This window comes from Drosophila mojavensis, unplaced genomic scaffold, assembly GCF_018153725.1.
Source record: "Drosophila mojavensis isolate 15081-1352.22 unplaced genomic scaffold, ASM1815372v1 contig_16, whole genome shotgun sequence".
Lineage (NCBI taxonomy): Eukaryota > Metazoa > Arthropoda > Insecta > Diptera > Drosophilidae > Drosophila > Drosophila mojavensis.
The window spans coordinates 2,800,802-2,822,425 of record NW_025318693.1 but is presented as its reverse complement, the minus strand read 5'-3'; the positions used below and the strand labels follow the sequence as shown (position 1 = coordinate 2,822,425).

The 21,624-nt window shown below is 41.5% G+C and overlaps 3 protein-coding genes and 1 pseudogene across 10 annotated transcripts in view; 2 read left to right on the top strand and 2 right to left on the bottom strand.

Moving 5' to 3' along the window:
- Window positions 1-881: 881 nt before the first annotated feature.
- Window positions 882-16,710, top strand: LOC6573656 (sodium-coupled monocarboxylate transporter 1). 5 transcript variants are annotated; one of them, XM_001999686.4, is made up of 11 exons: window positions 883-1,039; window positions 1,615-2,442; window positions 5,256-5,415; window positions 9,241-9,306; window positions 9,359-9,410; window positions 9,464-9,531; window positions 9,601-9,755; window positions 9,814-10,063; window positions 10,939-11,319; window positions 11,379-11,551; window positions 11,607-11,946. In XM_001999686.4, the coding sequence occupies exons 2-11, from the start codon at window positions 1,880-1,882 to the stop codon at window positions 11,848-11,850; spliced, it is 2,112 nt and encodes a 703-aa protein (XP_001999722.2). In that variant the 5' UTR covers window positions 883-1,039; window positions 1,615-1,879; the 3' UTR covers window positions 11,851-11,946. The 5 variants fall into 5 exon arrangements, with proteins under 5 accessions (XP_015022538.1, XP_001999722.2, XP_015022541.1 ...); XM_015167052.3 differs by lacking the exons at window positions 9,241-9,306; window positions 9,359-9,410; window positions 9,464-9,531; ... (3 more) ...; window positions 11,379-11,551; window positions 11,607-11,946 and adding exons at window positions 6,215-6,280; window positions 6,352-6,403; window positions 6,463-6,685; ... (2 more) ...; window positions 8,452-8,639; window positions 8,700-8,981 and having other exon boundaries at window positions 882-1,039; XM_044007244.1 differs by lacking the exons at window positions 9,241-9,306; window positions 9,359-9,410; window positions 9,464-9,531; ... (3 more) ...; window positions 11,379-11,551; window positions 11,607-11,946 and adding exons at window positions 14,285-14,350; window positions 14,421-14,695; window positions 14,769-15,018; ... (1 more) ...; window positions 15,541-15,710; window positions 16,040-16,710 and having other exon boundaries at window positions 884-1,039.
- LOC6573657 lies at window positions 12,130-14,149 on the top strand (annotated as a pseudogene).
- Window positions 16,711-16,714: 4 nt separating the features above from the next.
- LOC6573659 lies at window positions 16,715-18,498 on the bottom strand. Of its 3 annotated transcripts, none has more exons than XM_015167057.3 (3): window positions 17,692-18,498; window positions 17,396-17,631; window positions 16,715-17,326 (listed from the first exon to the last, which is right to left on the bottom strand). In XM_015167057.3, the coding sequence occupies exons 1-3, from the start codon at window positions 18,278-18,280 to the stop codon at window positions 16,922-16,924; spliced, it is 1,230 nt and encodes a 409-aa protein (XP_015022543.1). In that variant the 5' UTR covers window positions 18,281-18,498; the 3' UTR covers window positions 16,715-16,921. The 3 variants fall into 3 exon arrangements, with proteins under 3 accessions (XP_015022543.1, XP_015022544.1, XP_001999725.1); XM_015167058.3 differs by having other exon boundaries at window positions 16,715-17,323; window positions 17,692-18,497; XM_001999689.4 differs by having other exon boundaries at window positions 16,715-17,631.
- Window positions 18,499-20,121: 1,623 nt separating this feature from the next.
- LOC6573660 (cardioacceleratory peptide receptor) overlaps window positions 20,122-21,624 on the bottom strand; it is a 48,460-nt gene continuing 46,957 nt past the window's right edge. The window contains exons 6-7 of one of the 2 annotated variants that reach the window (XM_001999690.3): window positions 21,328-21,613; window positions 20,122-21,268 (exon numbers count right to left, since the gene is read on the bottom strand). In XM_001999690.3, coding sequence (XP_001999726.3) covers window positions 21,034-21,268; window positions 21,328-21,613 — 521 coding nt within the window. In that variant the 3' untranslated portion in view covers window positions 20,122-21,033. The remainder of the gene's footprint in view (window positions 21,269-21,327; window positions 21,614-21,624) is intronic. The other variant, XM_032729298.1, reaches the window with a different exon arrangement.

The window sequence follows — 21,624 nt, the reverse complement described above, 5'->3', positions numbered from 1 at the left end:
TAGTTGAACTCAATAAAAAATGCTCTGAGTGCAGTGCGCGTGATAGCAGCGCAGCAATTGCTGATGAAGTGCTATGTAAATAGCAATGGCAGCGACTCGTTGATATTTTAGCTATTGCACTTGGGCTCTTTCTTCGAGCATGTAAAGTGTGTGAGCTATTTCCCTTCATTCTATTGTATATGTATTTATTTAAGGCGCTTACAAGTTGGGGTGCCATTATCACGCATACGCCATGCGTGCACAGCCTCTCGTTTATGATCTTTTGGGGCGCACAAAGCAAATTGTCATTTATAACTTCTGCAGTGTAAATAAATGGGAAATCTTTCAAGCGACTGCAACGTGAGCAATTACACTGGATAACACAACAAATGCATAATTTAATAATATAATAATAATATTATTAGAAATCTCTTATAATTTGAATTATTTTTATGCAATTACAATATAATAAAATTAAATTTTGATATTGACTAATATTTGAATATGATCTTTATATTATATACACATATGTAGTACAGTGTAAACATAACCAGTAGCACCTGCCAAGGGCCAGTAAGAATCGGAGTTATCAAGGTGTTATAAAATATGTCAACATAATACCTGACGTGCGACTACCTGATGATAGGAAAAAAACTGAACAAAAGCCATTCAGAAGTACAGTTTATCTAAGTTTATCTCGTATAACTTGAACTCATCCAATGGCGCACAAAGAGCCTTTCCCGCCACACGTCCGTCCATGGGCGAGTGGGGGTGTGTTTTTATCTACCCAATATAATATAAGACCTCGACACACAGACAAGACTTACATGAATTATGAGCTCATCTTTCATCAGCTAAATCTGATCACTAAAGCCGTGGACGATGCTCAGTTTGAGTTCTAATTTCAGTTTTTCGCTGCGATTCGTGCGTGCAGCTTGTGTTTGAGCGCTCAATGTGATCTCCGTGTGTTTTTATCCTGATTTTCAAAAGGATTTTGCAGTGAGAGTCGACTAAAGTGAATGTGCGAATGATTGCCTAATTGAAATAAAAATAAATAAAAGTAAATAAAAATAAAAATAAATTAAATTTGCGATTATTTGTTTGCAAATATATTCAAATATCTATAAATAAAGTTAATGTATAATATACAAAATATAATAACAGTTTCCCATATAAAATATATATAGTGTACTCTAGATAGGAATTTTTGTACGATTAGAAAATAAATTTTGAAAATATATAAAGAGCAAATATTTAACAGCAGAAAAAAACGTGTACTATATTTATGCAGTTTATTTAAACTATTACCTAATTAAAATAAAAGTAAATAAGAGTAAATAAAAATTAAAATAAATCAATTTTCCAATCATTCAATTAAAAAACTTTTTTTTTTTTATAGATATATTCAAATACAAATAAATTAAATATACAATCTATGAAATATATCAAATTTAATAACAATTTTATATATAAAAAAATAGTTTCTATACTGTACTCAAGACATGAATTTTGTTTAGGATTATAAAATAAATTTTGACAATATATAAAGAACAAATAAGTTACAGAAGAAAAGAAAAGCTCACAATATTTATGCAGTTTATATTAACTAGTTTTTGTTTTCAATTTTCAATTCAGCCAGTAATCCAGTTTTACTTGTGGCAAAGTTATCCGTGCTGGTCATTAGGATATACAAGCTTCCCACAGAAGCTTAATGAAAAATCGAAAAGGGCTGCAACAAGTGTCGAAGCGTATAAGCGTGTGTGTGTGTGTTTGTGTGTGCCTGTAAACCAATACAAAAGTAATCAAAGTTGAGCGCATTTAAGCAAAAAGTGCGCAAAGGCAACACGACAGGAAGTCAATGAAAATAAACACATAAAAGCAACTTGCGGTCTACTGAATTATGTCAACGACCATTCAGAGGGAGGAAATAATAATGGATGCGGTTGAGGCTGTTAATACGCCGCCGACAGTGGTCAATGCGATTGTTCAGACAGTCCAATCCATAATTAGCAGCACAACGGCAAAAGCAACAACCAGTGTATCAGGCTTGGGCAGCTCTAGCATCAGCACCGTCGCTGCCATCACCACCACCAGCGGCACCACTGACACCACAGAAGGAACAATACCAACAACATTTTCAACAACAACAACAACAACAACAATATCGTCTTCCAGCTTGACGGAGAAGCCCAGCGTGAGCGATTTAAGCAGCGCACTGCAACATTTTGGCATTGTTGATTATTTGGTTTTCATAGCCATGCTGGTGGTCTGTGCCGTAATTGGCTTCTACTTTGGCTTCATCGAGAAAAAGAAGAAACTGGAAAAGGGCCAACTGCCCACCGATGAAAAAGATGGCGCCGGCACCGCCGGCATCGAGGAGCGTCGCGGCTCGGAGGCCTTGGATTACTTGGTGGGTGGACGCAAAATGAAAGTGCTTCCGGTTTCGCTATCCCTGGTCGCTAGGTGAGTTACAGCAAATAGCAACAGTATGTAAATGCGTCTAGGGCGCCGCCCCTTTCGGGCATGACGTAGGATATACGAGGGCTGTTTAATTGCCTCGACTGGAGCGTGCAGCGCCTAATGGGATTGCTCTGTGTGCTCTCGCTGGCTGGGGTCAAGCAATTTTGCAGTGCTGGCTTAAATTGAATTGTACACGAACCTGGCCATTATTTTTGTCTGTCCGTCTGTCCGCTTCGGTCACAGATTCTATTTAAATACAATACCGATAGGGAAAGAACATTAATTTACCTAGGAGGTTAATTGTCATGTTAAATAAGTTGTAAAAACATAAAAAATTTAATGAAATGCCATTCAATAAATTATAGTTACTTAATTAGAGCTCAAGTAGTTACTTTAAAGTCATATTTGATTTGTGTAATCCCAAAATGCTTTTGCATGAAAGTATTTCACTTTTGATATATCTCTGCTTTGCAGCTTACTTTAATATTTATACATATCAGCTTTAACCTCTTTTAAAAAATACTAAAAGAATATCAAAGAGAAAATAATTATATGTAATAATTATATATATATTAAATATAATTATTTTCTCTTTGATATTCTTTTCGTATTTTTTAAAAGAGGTTAAAGCTGATATGTATAAATATTATAAAATTAAATAAAAAAATAAAATAAAAAAATATCAATTAAATTTAATTAAAATAAACGAAGAAAATAAGAATTGAATAGACTTTTTTATTTTTTTTATAAAAATAATAATAATAAAATATTTTTAATGATAATACTAATAATTATGATAATTAATAATTTACAATTTTAATGGAATTTTTATCAGTATAACAATTTATTTTAATTTAATATTTCTACTACTACTACTATTATTTAGTTCTAATTTTAATGCACATTTAAGGCATATAAATATACAAAATTAAGCAAAAGAATTAAATTAAAATAAATTAAGAGACTGACAAAAATTGCATAAATAAATTGAAATACCGACGTCTCGGAGAGTTTGTTCGTAATCAAAAATTTGCTGACATTGATTATACAGATTGGTCTTTGCACAATGCCTAGCCAAACGAAATTCGGCATTTTCTCGGAAAGCAATCAAAAATATGTGCCTAATTTCACTTGATTTGCTGCAAGGTAGCCGCGACTAACCGTGCGTATGCGGAATCTGTATAATGCCAGCCCAAAGACGCGTCGTCTGGCGAAATGTTTGTCAGCGCAAACAAAAGAAATTTTGCTCAAACTTTGCACCCAAAGAGGAGTGGAAAGTGAGGCGCGAATGAATAAAAACAAAAAAAAATATATATATAATACAATATAGTAGAGTGTCAGAGTCCGAATTATTATGCCTGATGATTATGTAGATAATGCTCTTCGATACGGCGTGGTGGGAACTTGCATAACTTTCTTGCTAAATATACGATTTGGCAGTTCGCGCTGCGTTGGTCGGGCCGCCACTCATCGCTAAACGAACTAAGCCTGATTGAAGTTATTTAAACTTACGGCAGCCGCAAACTCAAATAATTTGCCAAATTACTTTTTGTTTTGGCCACGCCGACCTTGGTGTTGGCCAACGCTTTTTGGGCCACTCTGTTTACCACGTTTGGCCAAACACCTTTCAACGGCGCATTGCCTTTGTCCTGGGCGTATTGTCACCGCATTAATGACTGCAAAACCAGAAAAAAAAAAAAAAAAAAAATATATATATATATATGTATATATGTACTTGTATACATTTATTTTGTTGGATGGAGTGCTTCCAATACTTTTGCTGTTCATGTTTCTGCTTTCCAGATTTTGGTCATTTGCCCCGACGACAATTGTTTTGGGCGCCTTTTATTGTTGTCCTTCATGCTATGTGCCGTCGTTTGCTTTCTGCAACAAATTCTGGCAACGTGCCTTGAATTACAATTATTCGCCAGTTTTTCCTTACTTGCCAGCCCCATTTGAACGAGCTGTTCCATTATGATTTTACATTTTATTTTCCGAAATTTAGTATTTCGTTTCTTATTCAATTCGCATTATAGTGGGCTTGGTATCTGCATCTGCATACTGTACTTCAACGCCACTTGTTATCAACTTTTAATGGTATTTTGGCAGTACGAAACTTTTCTGATGCCTCGACCATGGCCCGGGGTCACTGCACATATCTCGGGGCTGTACTAAAATGAAGTTTGTTGTGTACATTAATCGCCAGATTGGAATTATGTTTTGTGATATATATTTGTATATATGTATATATATATATATCTATATATATAGATATATGTGTGTATGCATGTAAATGACAAAGATTTGAAAAGTTTTTCATATTATTGCCGTAGCAGACGTTCCATTTCATCTTCATTTGTGGTCTTAATATTTTGTACTATTAAGGATTGTTGACTTTTCCACTCTAACGTCTTTTTTTCGTCATTTATAGAAGGAGAGGAAAATTTTAAATTTAGTTTATTGGTTTTGTGGAATGTCTGTCTGTCCGTTATTAAAGCCAGAAACTGGACTTCTGTTGCCAACTATAATATAAAGGATGAAAATTGCTTATACCACTTGAGATGTGGAATATGAAGAGAGTAGAGGGTAGAAAATAAGGCTAAAACTTTAATAAATTTTGTTTTAAAGTATTAAAGTCTGTGAATTTATACTATTTGATCTATAATTTAATTATATATTTTCTCTGTATATTTATATTCCTATTTTATTTTTTAAATAGAATTATTATTATAGACTTTGAATTTTTAATATTTGCCTTTATATTCAATTCTCTGATTAATTTATTCCTATTTTATTTTTATCTATTATTTTTGTAGTTTCGTTTCGGGCATATCATTGCTGGGAACATCAACTGAGATTTATGTGTATGGTACTCAATATGCGTTCATATTGGTTACCCTGGCCATATCTGGAATGATTTCGTGGTATATTTTCCTGCCCGTTTTCTGCAATCTTCAATTGACTTCCACATACGAGGTAAGTTTAGCGCTATCTGATATACGTTTACCTGTAATATATAGACATACTTGCTCTCTAATTACACTAAATATTAATGCTTTAAAAATACATACACATTGCTACTTGGAAAATCATTTGAACAGAATTCATACTTTGCAGAGGTCTTGAGACTTCGGCTTGCTGAAGATGATTTTCTATTCTACTTCTAAGTAATCTGAAAGCATGTTATATCATAGATATGTGTTGCACTCTAAATTTTTCTGTTGAATTGTGCCGAAATTCGCATGTCAATATGTAATATGTGTAAGTGAATTATAAGTAAATTGTTGATATACGAGTATATTTCTAAATAAGCAATCACTCGGGTGTGTCAGTTATTGTCGGCTGTTGAAATCAAAGTAGACGACATCAATGGTATTTTGTGGAACAAAACATTGACCAGTGTCGAAAACAAATGTGCGTTAAAGCTATTGATGAGTCGGAGCATTGTTGTTGGGCCTTGTTGCTGTCGTGTCAAGTGAAATATTTATGTGTGTTTGCCAGCAAATTGCAAATAGGAGCACAGAGACTCGTTGCTGTGCTGAACATCCAATTGTTGTTTGTTGCCAGCAATGGTCCGCAATGGCCTGCTGACGGCTATGTGGTGGTGTCTCACAGGCTATCTCTGATATCGGCTACACGGCGTATGCGTAATATTCGATTATGTATGCGTTGCGCTGTGTGTGTGTTCGTTTTTATTATGTGTTTGTAAACGTGAACGTTGAGACTGTCCGAATCGAAAGATGCCAAAATACCAAATCAACTAAAATGCTTACAGTACTTCGAGCTGCGCTTCAACAGAACAACTCGTGTAGTTGCCTCGGTGCTCTTTAGCATAACCACAGTAAGTACGCAACACAAATACAAATACACATACACAGACACAGACACAAATAACCAATTATCATCGTCTAGCTAATCTGGCTGCCTATCGTCATCTATGTGCCAGCGCTGGCCTTTAATCAGGGTACGTTTTCAATCAGATCGACTGGAGTTTGTTTCAATTGTTGCGCTTTCCGTTCACAGTGACGGGCGTAAATGTTCACGTAATTACGCCGGCGGTGTGTATTATTTGCATATTTTACACCACGGTTGGCGGCTTGAAGGCTGTCGTCTGGACGGATGTTATTCAAACCATAATTATGGTGGGCGCCATAATTATTGTTGTCATCAAGGGCACCCTGAATGCGGGCGGCCTGAGCGCGGTCATCCAAAGGAATCTGGAAACGGGACGCCTCGAATGGCCAGAGTAGGTGATCATCAACATGTTGCACATTTAATTTGAAATATTTTATATATTTTATGTAATATCATATTTTTATTCCCTGAACCCATTGAAAATGGGAAATCAGGGTATAATGGTTTTGTTAAAATGTATGTAACTGGCAGAAGGAGGCGTGGCAGACCCCATAAAGTATATATGTATATTCTTGATCAGGGTGGCGAGCTGAGTCGATTTAGCCCTGTCCGTCTGTCTGTCCATCCATCTGTCCTACATAGAGCTAGTCGAGTGTCATATCATTCAGCTTCTGCCATGCTGTAACGTCGCATTTAGCTTCTGCCATAAATTCGCTAGAATACCTAAATTAAGAGCATTTATATTTCTGAGAATCATATGATTATAATTTCTATTTCGTGAGCAAGGAATTGATATTGTTCAGTCTTTGGCATTGATATACCTTACATCTAGTCTCGTAGCATTCAGCTTTTGTCATGCAGCTGCCCCTACTCTAGTTTCAAGTTTTGTTTTTGTCACATTCACTAGAGGAGTTGGCCAACAGTTTCAGAGGCGTTCATGGGGCTATGCTTTTTACTGAACGAGCAAACTATGATCAATATTTCCACAAGTTTTATTAATGCACCTTCAATCGCGTCTCGTAGCATTCAGCTTTTGTCATGCAGCTGCCTTAGCTACATTTTTGTGGATTTATATATAGTTTATAGAATTTCGGTTTTTATTATAATTCACCCTCCACCCCTATATCCACCCACTCATCCTTAAATTTGTAAAAGGCGTATTTTAAATACTTGAGACTTGTGTTTTTGCAGATGCAAATATTATAATCACGATCTGAAAGTTTCACGAAGTCAGTCCATAAACAATTTATGAAGATAGTCCATTTACACAAAAACTTTTAAATAATAATTCAATTCCTTGAAGGAGTAAGGGGATCTCCTAGTCGAGCAGTCATTATTAGAGCACTATTACTTGGGTGTATTTATATTTTTTACGTACTTTAATCTCTCGAATAGATGGACATTTGATCCGAGGACGCGCATGTCCGTCTTCGCCTTGTTCATTGGCTACACAGCCCATTCGACGTACAACATCGGCTGCAATCAGATCATCACCCAGCGTCTGCTGTCGCTGCCCAGCGTGAGGGCAATGGGGCAGAGCACATTGCTGTTTGGGTTCGGAGTGATAATCCTAACGTCACTGACCTTGTACAATGGCCTGCTGCTGTTCGCCACGTACCACGACTGCGATCCGCTGACTACGAAGGTAGGTGACCTGTGTGTACTTCTGTTGCAATGCTGAGCGTAATGTGATTGACTGTCAGCTAGCCAAGGCAAAGGATCAGCTGGTGCCGCTGCTGGTTATGGACACGCTGGGCGCATATCCGGGCGTGTGCGGCATGTTTGTGGCTGGCGTGTTCAGTGCCTCGCTCAGCTCGCTGTCCACGGCGCTCAACTCAATGGCCGCCGTCTTGCTGGAGGACTACATCAAGCCGCTCAGCAAACGGCCCCTGACGGAGCGCCAGACGGCCATCACGATGCGCCTCTGCACCGTTACCATTGGCACCCTGAGCACCGTCCTGGTGTTCGGCGTAGAGCGCATGGGCACGCATGTTATGCAGCTGTTCATGATACTGAGCTCGGTGACGCAGGGTCCGCTGTTTGCGCTCTTTGTGATGGGCATGCTCTGCCCACGCCTAAACTCAAAAGTTTGTATTCCGTGCAGTTCAGGAATGTGTGGATAAGTTACATTCATAGCTTGTATAACTGGCCTTGCAGAGTGCTCTGACTGGCGCCCTGTGCTCCTTCGTCTTCATGAGCTGGCTGTGCATCAACGCCCAGCTGGCCGCCCTCTCAGGCGAGCTGCACTACGAGATGAAGCCGGTTAGCGTCGACGGCTGCACCTACGAGTACGACGCGCCCGGCGTGACTTTCGCAAATGCCACATTGACTGCCACGGAGCCGGCGTGAGTTACGGCTTGAGCTGCACTCGGTTGTTCAATTAGTAATTTCTTTCTTTAAAAAAGTTCGCTCAGCTTTTTCCAGCATATCTACTATACATCCTTCATGAACTACACTCTTTTCTCATCTCTTGTGGGCATCCTGGCTGGCCTGCTGTCGAGCCTCGTCTTTGGACGTGTGGAGCTGGAGGATGTGGACGTGGATCTGCTGGCGCCATGCATGCGGCGATTCTATAAGAGCAAATATGCCAGCGTGGAGCTTAATGAGTCCACATTAAAGTCTGCCTAAATAACATAAAATGTGCCTACGACTTAAGACTTAAGCAATAAAAGTTTTGATTAAGTATACGCCGTGTTTGACTGCAACTTTTATTGGACTCTAATCTTTTAATGTGTTCTATATGTGATATATTTGTATAAATGCTCTGTTTTTTTCTGTTTTTAGGCATGCCACTAACATGCATCATGCACACCGACTCGTTACTAAAAATCTTGTAAATATTTGGTTTGTCTCTGCATTTTGTTTATTTTTGCATTTCTGCATTTATTTTATTTTATCAATAAGCATTTCGTATTGCTCATTAGATAATTAACATATGATTTCTAGTACTTTAAGCTGCGCTACGGTAGCAGCATTCGAAACTTCGGAGCTGTGCTATTCGTCATTGGCATGGTAAGCACCATTTAAATAGATCGGAACTCATATTGAACAATGTTTCATGCAGTTGCTGTGGCAGCCTGTGGCCCTGTATGTGCCTGCCATTACCTACAACCAAGGTGAGTTTTCTCACTCAGTCGCTGGCCTCGAAGCTAAAGTTCAACAATTTTAGTGACTGGCACGAGCATCCACGTCATCACGCCCATTGTTTGCATTATTTGCACTTTCTACACGTGTGTGGTGAGATTTCATTAAAACACGGCCTGGCTTGGCATTCATTCGCTCACATACAAAGTGCCGCAATTTCAGGGCGGCCTCAAGGCGGTGATTTGGACAGATGTCATCCAGAGCTTTGTCATGTACGGATCCATTCTGGCAGTGTGCATCAAAGGCACCTACGATGTGGGCGGCCTGGGCGTGGTCTTGCAGCGAAATGAGGACAGCGGACGTTTCAATGCGCCAGAGTAATCATTGCATTTGGTTTCCATTGCGAATTTCATTGAGCACCTTGTTTATTTACAGATGGACCTGGGATCCCACCGTGCGGCTGTCTATGGTCTCTGTGATAGTGGGCGGCACTCTGCACAAAATACAATCATCGGATGTCAATCAAGTGTCAATCCAACGCTTTCTCTCCCTGCCCAGCTACAAGCATGCCAAGCAGTGCATGTTCCTCTATACGGTCCTCCTCATATTCCTGCTCAGCTGCTGCAGCTACATGGGCTTGGTCACCTATGCCGTCTACCAGGATTGTGATCCCATTAGCACCGGGGTAAGCCTTGGATGTACTTGTCTTAACTGCATAGATATGTTGTTAATTACCATTTATTATACTCATTTAAGAGAGTGAACTGGTATATTGGCTTTATGCAATGTTCTCTTTGTTGTACGTCTTGCTGTCCGTTCGTCTGTCCGTTGGTCCGTCCATTCGACTGGCCGTATGAATACATTCCATTCTCCGTTATTAAAGACTTAAATATACTCCTATATACCCCCGAAAGGGTTAAGATTTTCTCGATGTGCCCAATAGGGTCTGGTATTTCGTATTCTGATATATCAGGAACTGTGGTAGTTGAAGAACTAGACAGTTGAAACTTGGAGGTCAAGGCTTAAAAGATATGGATTTTACGTATTCGACGGACCCATAAGACAACCTTACAAGGCCGCCCATATTCGACGGACCCCTGTTATGTTTCTCATTTTGATCAAAGAAATACACATTTTTTGTATAGTGTTTGTATATTGACGATAATAATGCTTTTATTTGTCTGAATTAGATTTGTTGACATCATTTTTTGAATATGGCCGCCCGTCTCTGTAAAAAGATATAGGGCTGCCAGATACGTATCTATGCCCTTTGAGCAAGCCCTACCTTTGGGGGCATGTAAAGTCGCGAAATCGTGTTCTTCTACCGTTTTAAACCTATAAACTGAAAATTTGACAATTTGCTTTGCACGAAAATAATGCATGCCCATTGGGGGCGTGGCAAAACTGAAAACTGGCTTAACACCATTCGGCCCGTGAATGAGCATGCTGCAGTCGATAACGCCCCTTCAACGTTTATACTTCTATCTATATTATAAGAAGTCCTCTTTGGTGGCAACTTCATCTATTTATCTTAGAGCCTTTTTTATGACCTTTCTGCAGCTTGCCAAGGCCAGCGATCAGTTGCCTTCGCTGCTGATGATGCGCACCTTGGGCTCGTTTCCTGGTCTGCCTGGGCTGTTTGTGGCTGGCGTGTTTAGCGCCGCGTTAAGTTCGCTGTCCACGGGACTCAACTCGATGGCATGCGTGATCTCACAGGATGTGGTGCGTCCGTTGCTCAAGAAGCCGTTGACGGAACGCCAAACCGCTTTGCTGCTGCGCGCCATCGTGGTCTTCTTTGGCCTAAGCTGCATGGGTCTGGTTAATGTGGTGGAGAAGCTGGGCATGGTGCTGCAGCTGGCCACCACCACCTCGGCTGTGTCCATGGGGCCGCTGCTGGGGATCTATGCCATGGGCGTGTGCCTGCCCTGGGTGAATGCTAAAGTTAGTCTTACCCCAATAGCATTCAGCATGGACTCAACTAATGCAAGGTCTTTTTCCAGAGTGTCATGACCGGCAGTCTGGTGTCCTTTGTAGTCCTGGGCTGGATCTGCGTCAAGGCTCAGCTGGCGCAAATGCAGGGCGAGATCCGATATCCAAAGATGCCAGTCTCAGTCTCGGGCTGTGATTACGCCTTTGACAATGCGACCGTCTGGCGCACTCTGCATGAGTACAGGTAAGTATGAGGAAGTTACCAGACTAATAAAATATATATTTTGTTCCATTCGTAGTCCCTCAACAGATCGTAACATATATCATCTGTCGTTCTTCTGGTACACTGCACTGGGCGGACTTATTTGCACTGTGGTCGCCCTGCTGGCGAGCCTCGTCTTCGGCTGGCAGGATGTGTCTGAAATGGACCCGGCCCTGGTCACGCCTTGCATGCGTCGCTTCCTGCCCAAGAAACAATATGAGGCTGTGGATCTCGAGGAGCTCTTTAGGCGCAAGGCTGATCCTACTGCAGAGAAGCCTTGAACATAAACAACGATAAAAGCTACTTGCTAATAAATTGTCGTTTTTATATCCTAAAACTGTTTTTTAATTCCCATTAAATTAATAATTTTGTTTAAATGTTATCATGTTTTTCATTTAAATTAATTTTTGCTTTTAATAAATCTTATTATTGTTATTGTTATTTTGTTGCTATATAGATATATTTTATTTTTCATTTTTTTATTTTTTTTTATTTTTTTATTTTTGTTATATTTTATTTTTATTATTGTTCTTCCTTTTGTTGTATCCTTGCTCTGCTCGGCAGTGCTTTGAGAGACGTTTTGATCGACGTATTCGTATCGTTGGATCCTGCCTCTTCGTGTTGATGAATGTGAGTGCTCCGATTGAGTGTTTCAACTGATTATTATTATTATTATTATAATTTTTTCTTTATATTTACAGATACTTTGGCAGGCGATATGCATTTATGTGCCTGCTCTAACATTGAACCAAGGTAAGTATTTATCATATTTACATTATTCGTTCACTAAGCTATTCTAAATTATATTATATTATTAAATAATTTATATAATATATTTTATATATTATATGTTTTATGACAATATATTTGACTTCTTTTTCTTTATTTGAAGTTTCTGGCATTTGTGTCCATTTGATCGTGCCACTAACCAGTCTGACATGCATTCTCTATACGAGCATAATAAGTTGAGTATTTATATAAATCCGTTTCAATTGCTGACTTTTCCGATTGTCCAGGGCGGCATTAAGGGCGTCGTTTGGACAGATGTCATACAAGGAGTAGTCATGATTGACGCCATGGGCTTTGTCATAGTCAAGGGCACTGCGGACTTGGGTGGTTTGACGGTGGTGCTGGAACGCAATCGTCAATTCGAGCGCTTGGTGGGTCCCGAGTAAGTTGTTTTTATTTTACTAACCTCGCCTTCTCCTTAAATGTATTGCACTTCTCTCATTCGCCAGCATGACACTAAATTCGACGGCTCGCATGGGCGTGTTAGCCTTGTTTATGGGCAGCGCCTTCTTTAAGCTGCAGGCCAATTGCATTAACCAAACGGCAGTCCAGCGTTTTATGACCTTGCCCAACGTGCGGGCCGTTAAGCAGGCGCATTTATTGTCTCTGATAGGCTTCATGCTTGTCATGGCCATGTGTATCTATCTCGGCGTGCTCGCCTTTGCCGCCTACTACCATTGTGATCCCATCACCACGGGTGTGAGTTTTCCCCTTACCCTTCCTTTATATTTACTTTTATTGTTAATAAGTGTACGTGAAGCTGTCATAATTTCAGATGTATAGGTTAAGCTGTCATAACATCCATTAATTATCAGCTCTCATTCCCTTTTGCAGCTGGCACGTGCCAAGGATCAGGTGATACTCTTGTATGTGATGCAAAGCGCTGGGATGGTGCTCGGCATTGTGGGTCTGTTTGTCGCCGGCGTGTTTAGTGCCGCACTCAGCTCGCTCTCCACCGCACTCAATTTACTGTCGGCGGTGGTGCTGAAGGACTTTGTCGAGTCCCATCGCAGTCGCCCACTGACCGAGCGCCAGACTGCCAATGTGCTGAGAGGCGTGGTCGTCGTGTTTGGGCTCATCTCAATGGCGAGTGTGCCCATTGTGCAGAAATTGGGCATGGTCATGCAGCTATCGTCCACAGTGGCTGCCATCACCTGTGGCCCCCTGCTCGGCGCCTTTTCATTTGGCATGCTCCTGCCGTTCGTTTGCACAGAGGCTCGACTCGGCTCCTGCCAGTGGACGACCTAACCAATTATGGCCCCATTTATGTTTCTATTACAGAGTTTGTTAACGGGCATCAGCCACCAGCTTCACAGTTTACATCGTTGTGCGGGCCCAGATTGCCATGGCCATTGCCGTTTCCGTGGAGGAGTGCGACTACTGCTTCGAGCAGCGCTCCAACTGGAATGCAACGACCAGCGCGTATGCCTCTCGTTCGGCAGCCTAAATATGTTATATTCCTAACATTTCAATTTGTGCTTATAGAACGTCTCCCGAGGCCAAGAGTCACAGCCTGCATGAGCTCTCGTTCCTGTGGTACACCATGATTGGCTCTGTGGGCACGCTGCTCTGCTCGCTGCTGGCCACGCTCTATTTTGGCAAGCAGGATGTGCGCCTGGTCGACAAGGAGCTTGCAGAGCTATTGGTATGGAGCGTACGCGAGTGTGGCCAGCGATGATGCGGAAACCAAGCAGCTGGAGCTGCACATTTCCTCCACACAGCTTAAGCTGGAGGAGATGATGGACCCGAGCCCAAACTGATTCGATTCAATAATAAATATTGTTGCAAACAGCCGTGACCTTTGTAGTTTTGCATTAGCCTTAAGCTCTGTTCTGTGGCGTATTTAAATTTAGATTGTTTTCAGCTGGTTACCTTGACTGGGCTACCAATACATACATAGATACTTATACACACTCACTCTTTCAGTACTTTGAGAGACGTTTCAGCAGGCGAATGCGTTTATTTGGGGCCTCGCTCTTCGTGCTCAAGGCGGTAAGTGAATGCCCAGGGAGAGACAGTTCCTGGAATATATGTATAACCAAGTTGTTTTTGCGCTTTACAGATCATTTGGCTGCCCATCGCTGTGTATGTGCCGGCGCTGACCTTCAACCAAGTCAGTGGCATTGGCGTGCATACCATAACACCGATTGTGATTATCATTTGCACCTTCTATACGACGGTCGGCGGCATCAAGGGCGTTGTCTGGACAGACGCCGTGCAGAGTGTGATCATGTATGGCTCCCTGGTGGTCATTATGATCAAGGGCACCATAGACGTCGGCGGATTCGGTGTGCTCTGGCAGCGCAACTTGGACGGCGGACGCCTCAACATGCCTGAGTGAGTCGTGCGAAAGTGAATCTAACTCTCGGAGAGAGTTTATGAATGTGAGTTTCTTTTTGCTTTTATATAGATATAGCCTGGATCCCACGGTGCGCATGAGCGTCTTATCGGTTTTCGTTGGCGGCACTTTTTTCAAGCTGCAGAACACTTCGATCAATCAGGCGACCATTCAACGCTTTATGTCGCTGCCCTCCCTGAAGCACATCAAGCAAACGCTGTTCACCTTTAGCATCGGCTTGACCCTGCTCTACATGGGCTGCATCTATGTGGGTCTGGTGTGCTTTGCCGTGTATTATGACTGCGATCCGATGGCCACGGGAGTGAGTTTGACATGTAGCTCCTTCAGAGTTCCGTCTTACAGTTTGCCCTTTGCCTATGTCTGCAGCTGGCTGGACGTCGGGATCAGCTCGTGCCACTTCTGGTGATGCGAGTGCTGGGCGTTGTGCCCGGCCTGCCGGGTCTCTTTGTGTCGGCCGTGTTCAGTGCGGCGCTCAGCTCGCTCTCAACGCTACTCAACTCCTTGGCCGCCGTCATACTCGAAGACTTTGTGAAGCCGCGCATGAGAATGATCAAGAGGCCCATGACGGAGCGCACTGTAGCCCTGACTATGCGTCTGGTGGTGGTCGTCTTTGGCATCAGTTCCATATTCATGGTCTACGTGGTTGAGCATCTAGGCATGGTGTTGCAGCTGTCAGCCTCGCTGCAGTCCAGCCTGTACGGTCCCATGCTGGGCATCTTCACTGTGGGCATGCTGATGCCCTGGGTGGGGGAGAAGGTTTGTTCATCACATCACATCAACTGAAGTCAAGAATATTTCCAATTGAATTTTTATATATTTTCAGAGCATGTTTCTGAGCAGCATCGTATCGTTTGCTATCATGGCTTGGATTGTGGTTAATGCACAAATAGACAATCTCACGGGCTCCTTCCGTCATACGAAGCTGCCAGTTTCCGTGGAGAACTGCACCTACGAATTCGACATGAACCGTTATCTGAATTCAACAGCCGAATTGTAAGCGTCAGAATATTTTATATTTTATATTCTATATATTATATATTATATATTTTATATTTTATATTTTATATTTTATATTTTATATTTTATATTTTATATTTTATATTTTATATTTTATATTTTATATTTTATATTTTATATTTTATATTTTATATTTTATATTTTATATTTTATATTTTATATTTTATATTTTATATTTTATATTTTATATTTTATATTTTATATTTTATGTTTTATGTTTTATATTTTATATTTTATATTTTATATTTTATATTTTATATTTTATATTTTATATTTTATATTTTATATTTGATATTTTATTGCAGTGAACCACACAGCGGCTCATCCGTATACCATATATCATTCCTGCTGTACACCATGACTGGGGCTTTACTGAATATCATTATCTCAAACTTGGCTACTTTCTTATATTTCGGACGTCAGGATGTTAGCTCTGTGGATCCTCTACTCCTGGCTCCATTTGTGCAGCGCCATCTGCTCAAGAAAAACCAGTATGAGTCTGTACAGCTTAAAAATAGAGCAACTATTGTTGAGGGCTCGGATTAAGGCTTCCTTAAATCTATAGCCGATATGTAGATCAAACTTTAATGGATTTTAACCCAAAGTTGGATTTATAACAATCTTGGTTTTATGGATAATACATATGTATATTACTGCAACTTAGAAGCTAAATGAGGTCTGGCTAACGAGCTATTTCAAATTATTATATATCCAAATTTACCTCTTTATTATTATGTATGAATTATTTGTTCATGTATTCAAATATATGTTATACCCTAAACCCAGTGAAAGTGAGATTTCAGCTGAGTTGTGTCGTTATAATTACGTCAATCCACCAGCATGTCTCACTTTTTGTACGCACCATTCTCGAAAACCATAAAAGCGATTAAGAATAGTCGTGTATTTCCTATGAATTGGAACAATGGGAATCTGTTTTTGGCTGGGTTCAGGGTATCTGCTAGTCGAGCAGTCTGAACTACTTGTTCTTTAATAATTTACTTAAATATTGTAAAAACTTTAACTACATTAAATTTGTAAAATCTGTAGAATTTGGTGTACATAATCTAGGCACTGTGCCAACCAAGTATGGCTGTCAACTGTGTGCATGGGAGTTTAAAATGCCATGGAACACAGTTGGCAGCTATCGCGGGTTGGCGCTCAGGCCCAAATCAAAGATTAAGGATTGACTATTTCTGGGATCTTTCATCATCCAGACTTGGCAGTGATTTGCCGTAGCTACGTAGCTTTCGTTTCGAGCCAACTGAGCTGGTAGCCTGCGTGACTGGCGCGGATGGGTTGACCTGGCAGCGGCACTTGCGACTCGATCCAGTTGCGCTCGACGGCGACGCCTGGCTGCCACGTGGCCCAGTGCCTAACGGCGTCCACATAGTGGGCGTGACTAAACGCTGGCTGGAATGCTTGCTGCTCTTGCAGCTGAGAGTCCTGGACGAGGGAAATAGCGGCGAGCGATGCAAGTCGGGCATGCTGGTGGTCGAAATGCCTTTGCCCGTGCGCTGCACAGCGATTGGTCTCGAGCAGCTGGAGTTGCCAGACCTCGAGGACTTGTGGCTGCAATTCTTGCATGTGGACTGCTGGAATAGAGGTCGTAAGTCTTGTTGTTCCCATAGCTGATGCTGTGGTCTATCTTGCGAAGGACTTGCCTTCGGCCTTTGCACAGCCGTGTCGGACTCCTCCCTCTGATCGTACTCGTCCAACAGGCGCTGAGCACACTCCACACTGTAACATTTGCTCTCGTCCGTCAGGTCATCTGTGCATAGTTTTCGCTTCGACTGGCGCTGGTTGTTGAGCGCGCGATAGAACAACGTCTGATTGTCGATGAGCATCTGGGCAACAAACTTGAACTGGTTGAGGCTTGACTCATTCTGCTCAACAATTTCTGGGGGCTCGGTCAATGATCATCAATTTCTAGTGCTCTAATAAACTCACGCTCACTTACTCCCCATTACATCGTTGTTGTGCTGCTTCATTAGCGTCTCTTGCTGCGTTAGATCTGAGGCAATCTCGTCCATTCTGGTAACGATGTGAGCAAAGTGCTTGGTCACCATATGCTCGACGGCGGAGTGCACCGCATTAAGCACATTATCGTAGAGGATGTTGAAGAAGTCGGAGCTAGTCTCGGACGGACCTCGACTCAGGTCGGGCAAGTTCCTTGCGGGGGGAGCACCCTGTGGCTGAGGAGGACCCTGCTGCTGCCTTTTACCGTACTCCCGATCATCTATCTCAATGCTGCCAGCATGCGCCCTGTCTCTGGGCAGCTGCTGATCCATTGGAGGCAGCCGAAATTCCACGCTTCGACCGGCTGATCGTGGCTGAGGCTTCAGGACGTGCAGCCTGCGCAGCCTCTCATTGTGCCTGTCCTGCAGAGCCTGCTGCGCAAGGAACCCATCGTCCGTGACCTTGCCGCGATGTCGCAACGGACGCGAGTCGACGCGCTGGCGATTACCATTGTAGGCGTTCTTTGGCATGTACAACAGATCGTAGCCATAGTCGTTGGGCACCTTGGCAAAGCAATAGTTGGGGAACATGGCTCTCGAGGGGAAAGCACGAGCTGCACATAAATTTATGGGACGAGTTCTAAAAATATGGTACTTTACTGTGATTTTGACTATTACACAAGCGACGTAAGAGTGCGAACGGATGGATTCAACAACACTGTTTGTATAATTTCGAAATTGTTTGTTTTTATGTGTTAGAGTTCGATGATTTTGAAGGAAAAGCCTAAATGTGTCATGTCATTTCTGGGGTATTTCGGAAATTAAGGGTATTCGTCTGTAAAGCGAATGGCTTAAGATTACCGAACTGATTATTCTTATTGAAATATTGGCAGCTCTTAATCTTGCGCTTTTCAATCACTCAATAAAGTTAGCAAATGTTAAAAGCATGAAACAGGCAGAAGGAGTCAAAAATCAATACCCATCGTCAATTTTATGTCATAAAGGTTAGAGTGTCAAAATTTTAAATAAAATTTTATGTTAATTTTATAGATTTTCGTTTGATGTGATAATCTACCCATGTCCTCCTAACTCCTAAACTTGCAAGAAAAGTATTTTAAGTACTAGAGACTTATGTTTACGTAAATGCACACATATTAATGTTAATATCACGGTATATACTTCTAAGTATTTCCTCCAAGTACTTAAGTCCTAAAGTTTCTCTTCTAAGTCTTCTCTTCAAGTATTTCTTCTATGTATTCCATCCAAGTATTTGCTTTAAGTATTGCTTCTAAGTATTTTCTCTAAGTATTTCCTCCAAGAATAAGTATTCCCTCCAAGTCTTTAATGCTTAGCTGAACGATCACACACTTCACTTCACTTCAATTCACTGCACTGCACGACTGGCTCTCACCAGGCGACTGAAGATGGGCCGCAGCAGCTGCCCTTTATATAGAGAGACTAAATTGCGCTCAAATGTTGACGCCAGGTAGACATCGTTGCAGTTGAGATTTAAGTGACGAATGGGAGCAGTCTCTGCTGCTGCAAGCATTCTACATAGCTTCGTTTTATTCAAATATAAATACCAATACCTCTGCTGTATACATATGCACAACTTAAACGATTTTCTGTAGACAAAGAGTCAGAGGGAGAGCCAGGCAGACAGGCAGAGTGTAATCAACATTTACAACATTATCACATTTATTCATTCATTCATTATTATACTCTGATCTATGACAGTTAATACAAGTTATCTATATATCTCCAACACATTTATAATTAATGCAGTTTGCCCAGTTGTAAAGTTTTATTTCTTTTGCTGTACCGTTTATTTCTCTTCGCTTTGCCTTCCTCCAGCGGACTGTCGCTCTAATGGTATTTCAATTAAAAGTTGGTAAGTAAATTATGAAAGCCTCATTGCAAACTGTTTACGCCTAGCCGCGTTACCAATGAAGCGTATTGGAAAATGAAAGCGGACTGCACTTGATGCTCGTAATTTGGCAACTGGCTATATTAACGGCATTAATTAGTCAGTTTCGATGGTCGCGATTATGTCATTGCAGCTATTTATATACACGAAGTGAAATAAAGTTAGTGCCATTTACGCAATCGGAGCATAATAAAATATGTTTTCATATTCGATGCAGGCATATGGCTAATTTATTGTGTTCACGTTGACTTTTGGCCATTGACGTCAAGAGCTGCCCACATTACCACAATTATAAATGAACTAAGAGAGGCAGTGTGAGGGGGAGAGTGAGAACGAGAGCTGTCCCGTCATGTCCTCAGCTGTCCCAACTGTCCCAGCCAGTTCTCTTTGCTCTGCCATTGGTCCTTGTCGCGTCGTCCTTGGACCCATTGTGCTCTGTTGCATGGAGACCTAAGAATGAAATTTGTGGCGCATGCCAAAATGAATTAAAATGCGAGCCCGCAGATTTCTCAATTTCGTTTTGTATTCTTTTATTGTACATATATTGGCCTTTATTCTTTATGCTCTGCCAGTTGATACACATAATTATTAAATAAGTATTAGCTTAGACCAAATTGACTAAAACGTTATGCTCTATTAATTCTGAAGTTTTTATTAAGTGTCTAAAGATTTTGGTTTTCAATGCTTGGACAAGTGGTGCACGCTTAAGTTCTATAGAATATTTAAGTATATTTACAGATTCAAGATTGGTACATAGAGAGACAATTAGATAGCGATTATATATATGTATATAAATATAGAGTATAGTAATATGTATTTGTATATATGTAAATACTTAATTGGCTTAGCGGCTAGTTGGACAGAAAAGAAATGCAATTACTTAATTTCGTGTAAATAAAAAACATCAGTCTGATAAATAGAATACGAGTAGGAGTGTTTTTATTTACTTGCTCTACAATAAAATAACACCACTTGGTCTTGGGCGAAAACGAGAGAACTTTTCGTATAAATTATAGAAAAAAAAACATGCCCAAACGTTTTGTGATGCCACAAACCTTAATGCAGTTAAAATAGAGTTTAAAATTACGGTACGGTAATGGTTACGGGCTAGCTGCATAAATACTTAATAGATAAATTGCAATGGGAAATACACGCACTGAATTCGTAGCACACATAGACATACATCTACTTATATATATTAGTGTATATATACAAGTGTCTGCGTATTCGATATTCGATTTGGGCTCGCGCTATGCATACACAACTATCGCACTTATTGTCTAAGCCTCGTAGAGCCTGCTAATTGGGGGCGCGGCGGGGCGGCCGTTCAGCTCACTTAAAGGAACTCCGCATCGCTGAAGGACGTCGGCCCACGGACCGCAAACGTTGAACGCCTGCGGGTCGAGTGCGCCAGCTATCATACCTCCGACATGGCAGCCACAGTGATTACCTTGTTGGGCCGCTCGCAGATGATGACCCGGGCGTTCGCCTTGTTGGTGGAGCGTCTGGAGACCGTCAGAGATGTGGTCAGGGTGCGCATGGAATCACAGCTGTTGTGCAGGCGACGGCCCACCGTGTGGCAGCGGTTCTGCTGCGAGTTGTTGCGATACGATTTGCAGCAGCAGGTCAGCCACTTGAAGGGCGGAAAGCGGCTAAAGGATGGGCGGGGCATTGAATAGGGGCGATTGATTGGGGCCGTGCTGCCACTTACCTGAGCGTGCGGAATACCTGCGAGGAGAACAGGCAGTAGATAAGTGGATTCGCCGCCGAATTGAGCGGTGCGAGACTCTGAATGAATGTGGCGATGGCAATGTTGGTCTGCGAGTGCGGTATCTGGCCAAAGACTTGCAGCAGATCGAATATTATGTACGGCGACCAGCAGATGATGAATACAAACACAATCGTCAGCGTCATCTTCACGGTCTTGACCTTGGCCCGTGGTATGATGCCCCGGGAGCTGGCGCGTCGCGTTGCCGCCCCACCGAAACCTGCACGGTCTAGCCAAAGG

Excerpts from the sequence above, each read along its gene's own strand:
- LOC6573659 (XM_001999689.4), bottom strand. The coding sequence starts at position 18,280 with ATGTTCCCCAACTATTGCTTTGCCAAGGTGCCCAACGACTATGGCTAC. Across the intron at positions 17,632-17,691 it reads CAACAACGATGTAATGGGGA|AAATTGTTGAGCAGAATGAG; the intron begins GTAAGTGAGCGT and ends CCGAGCCCCCAG.
- LOC6573656 (XM_044007244.1), top strand. The coding sequence starts at position 1,880 with ATGTCAACGACCATTCAGAGGGAGGAAATAATAATGGATGCGGTTGAG. Across the intron at positions 2,443-5,255 it reads TCGCTATCCCTGGTCGCTAG|TTTCGTTTCGGGCATATCAT; the intron begins GTGAGTTACAGC and ends TTATTTTTGTAG. Across the intron at positions 15,474-15,540 it reads TGCCCTGGGTGGGGGAGAAG|AGCATGTTTCTGAGCAGCAT; the intron begins GTTTGTTCATCA and ends ATATATTTTCAG.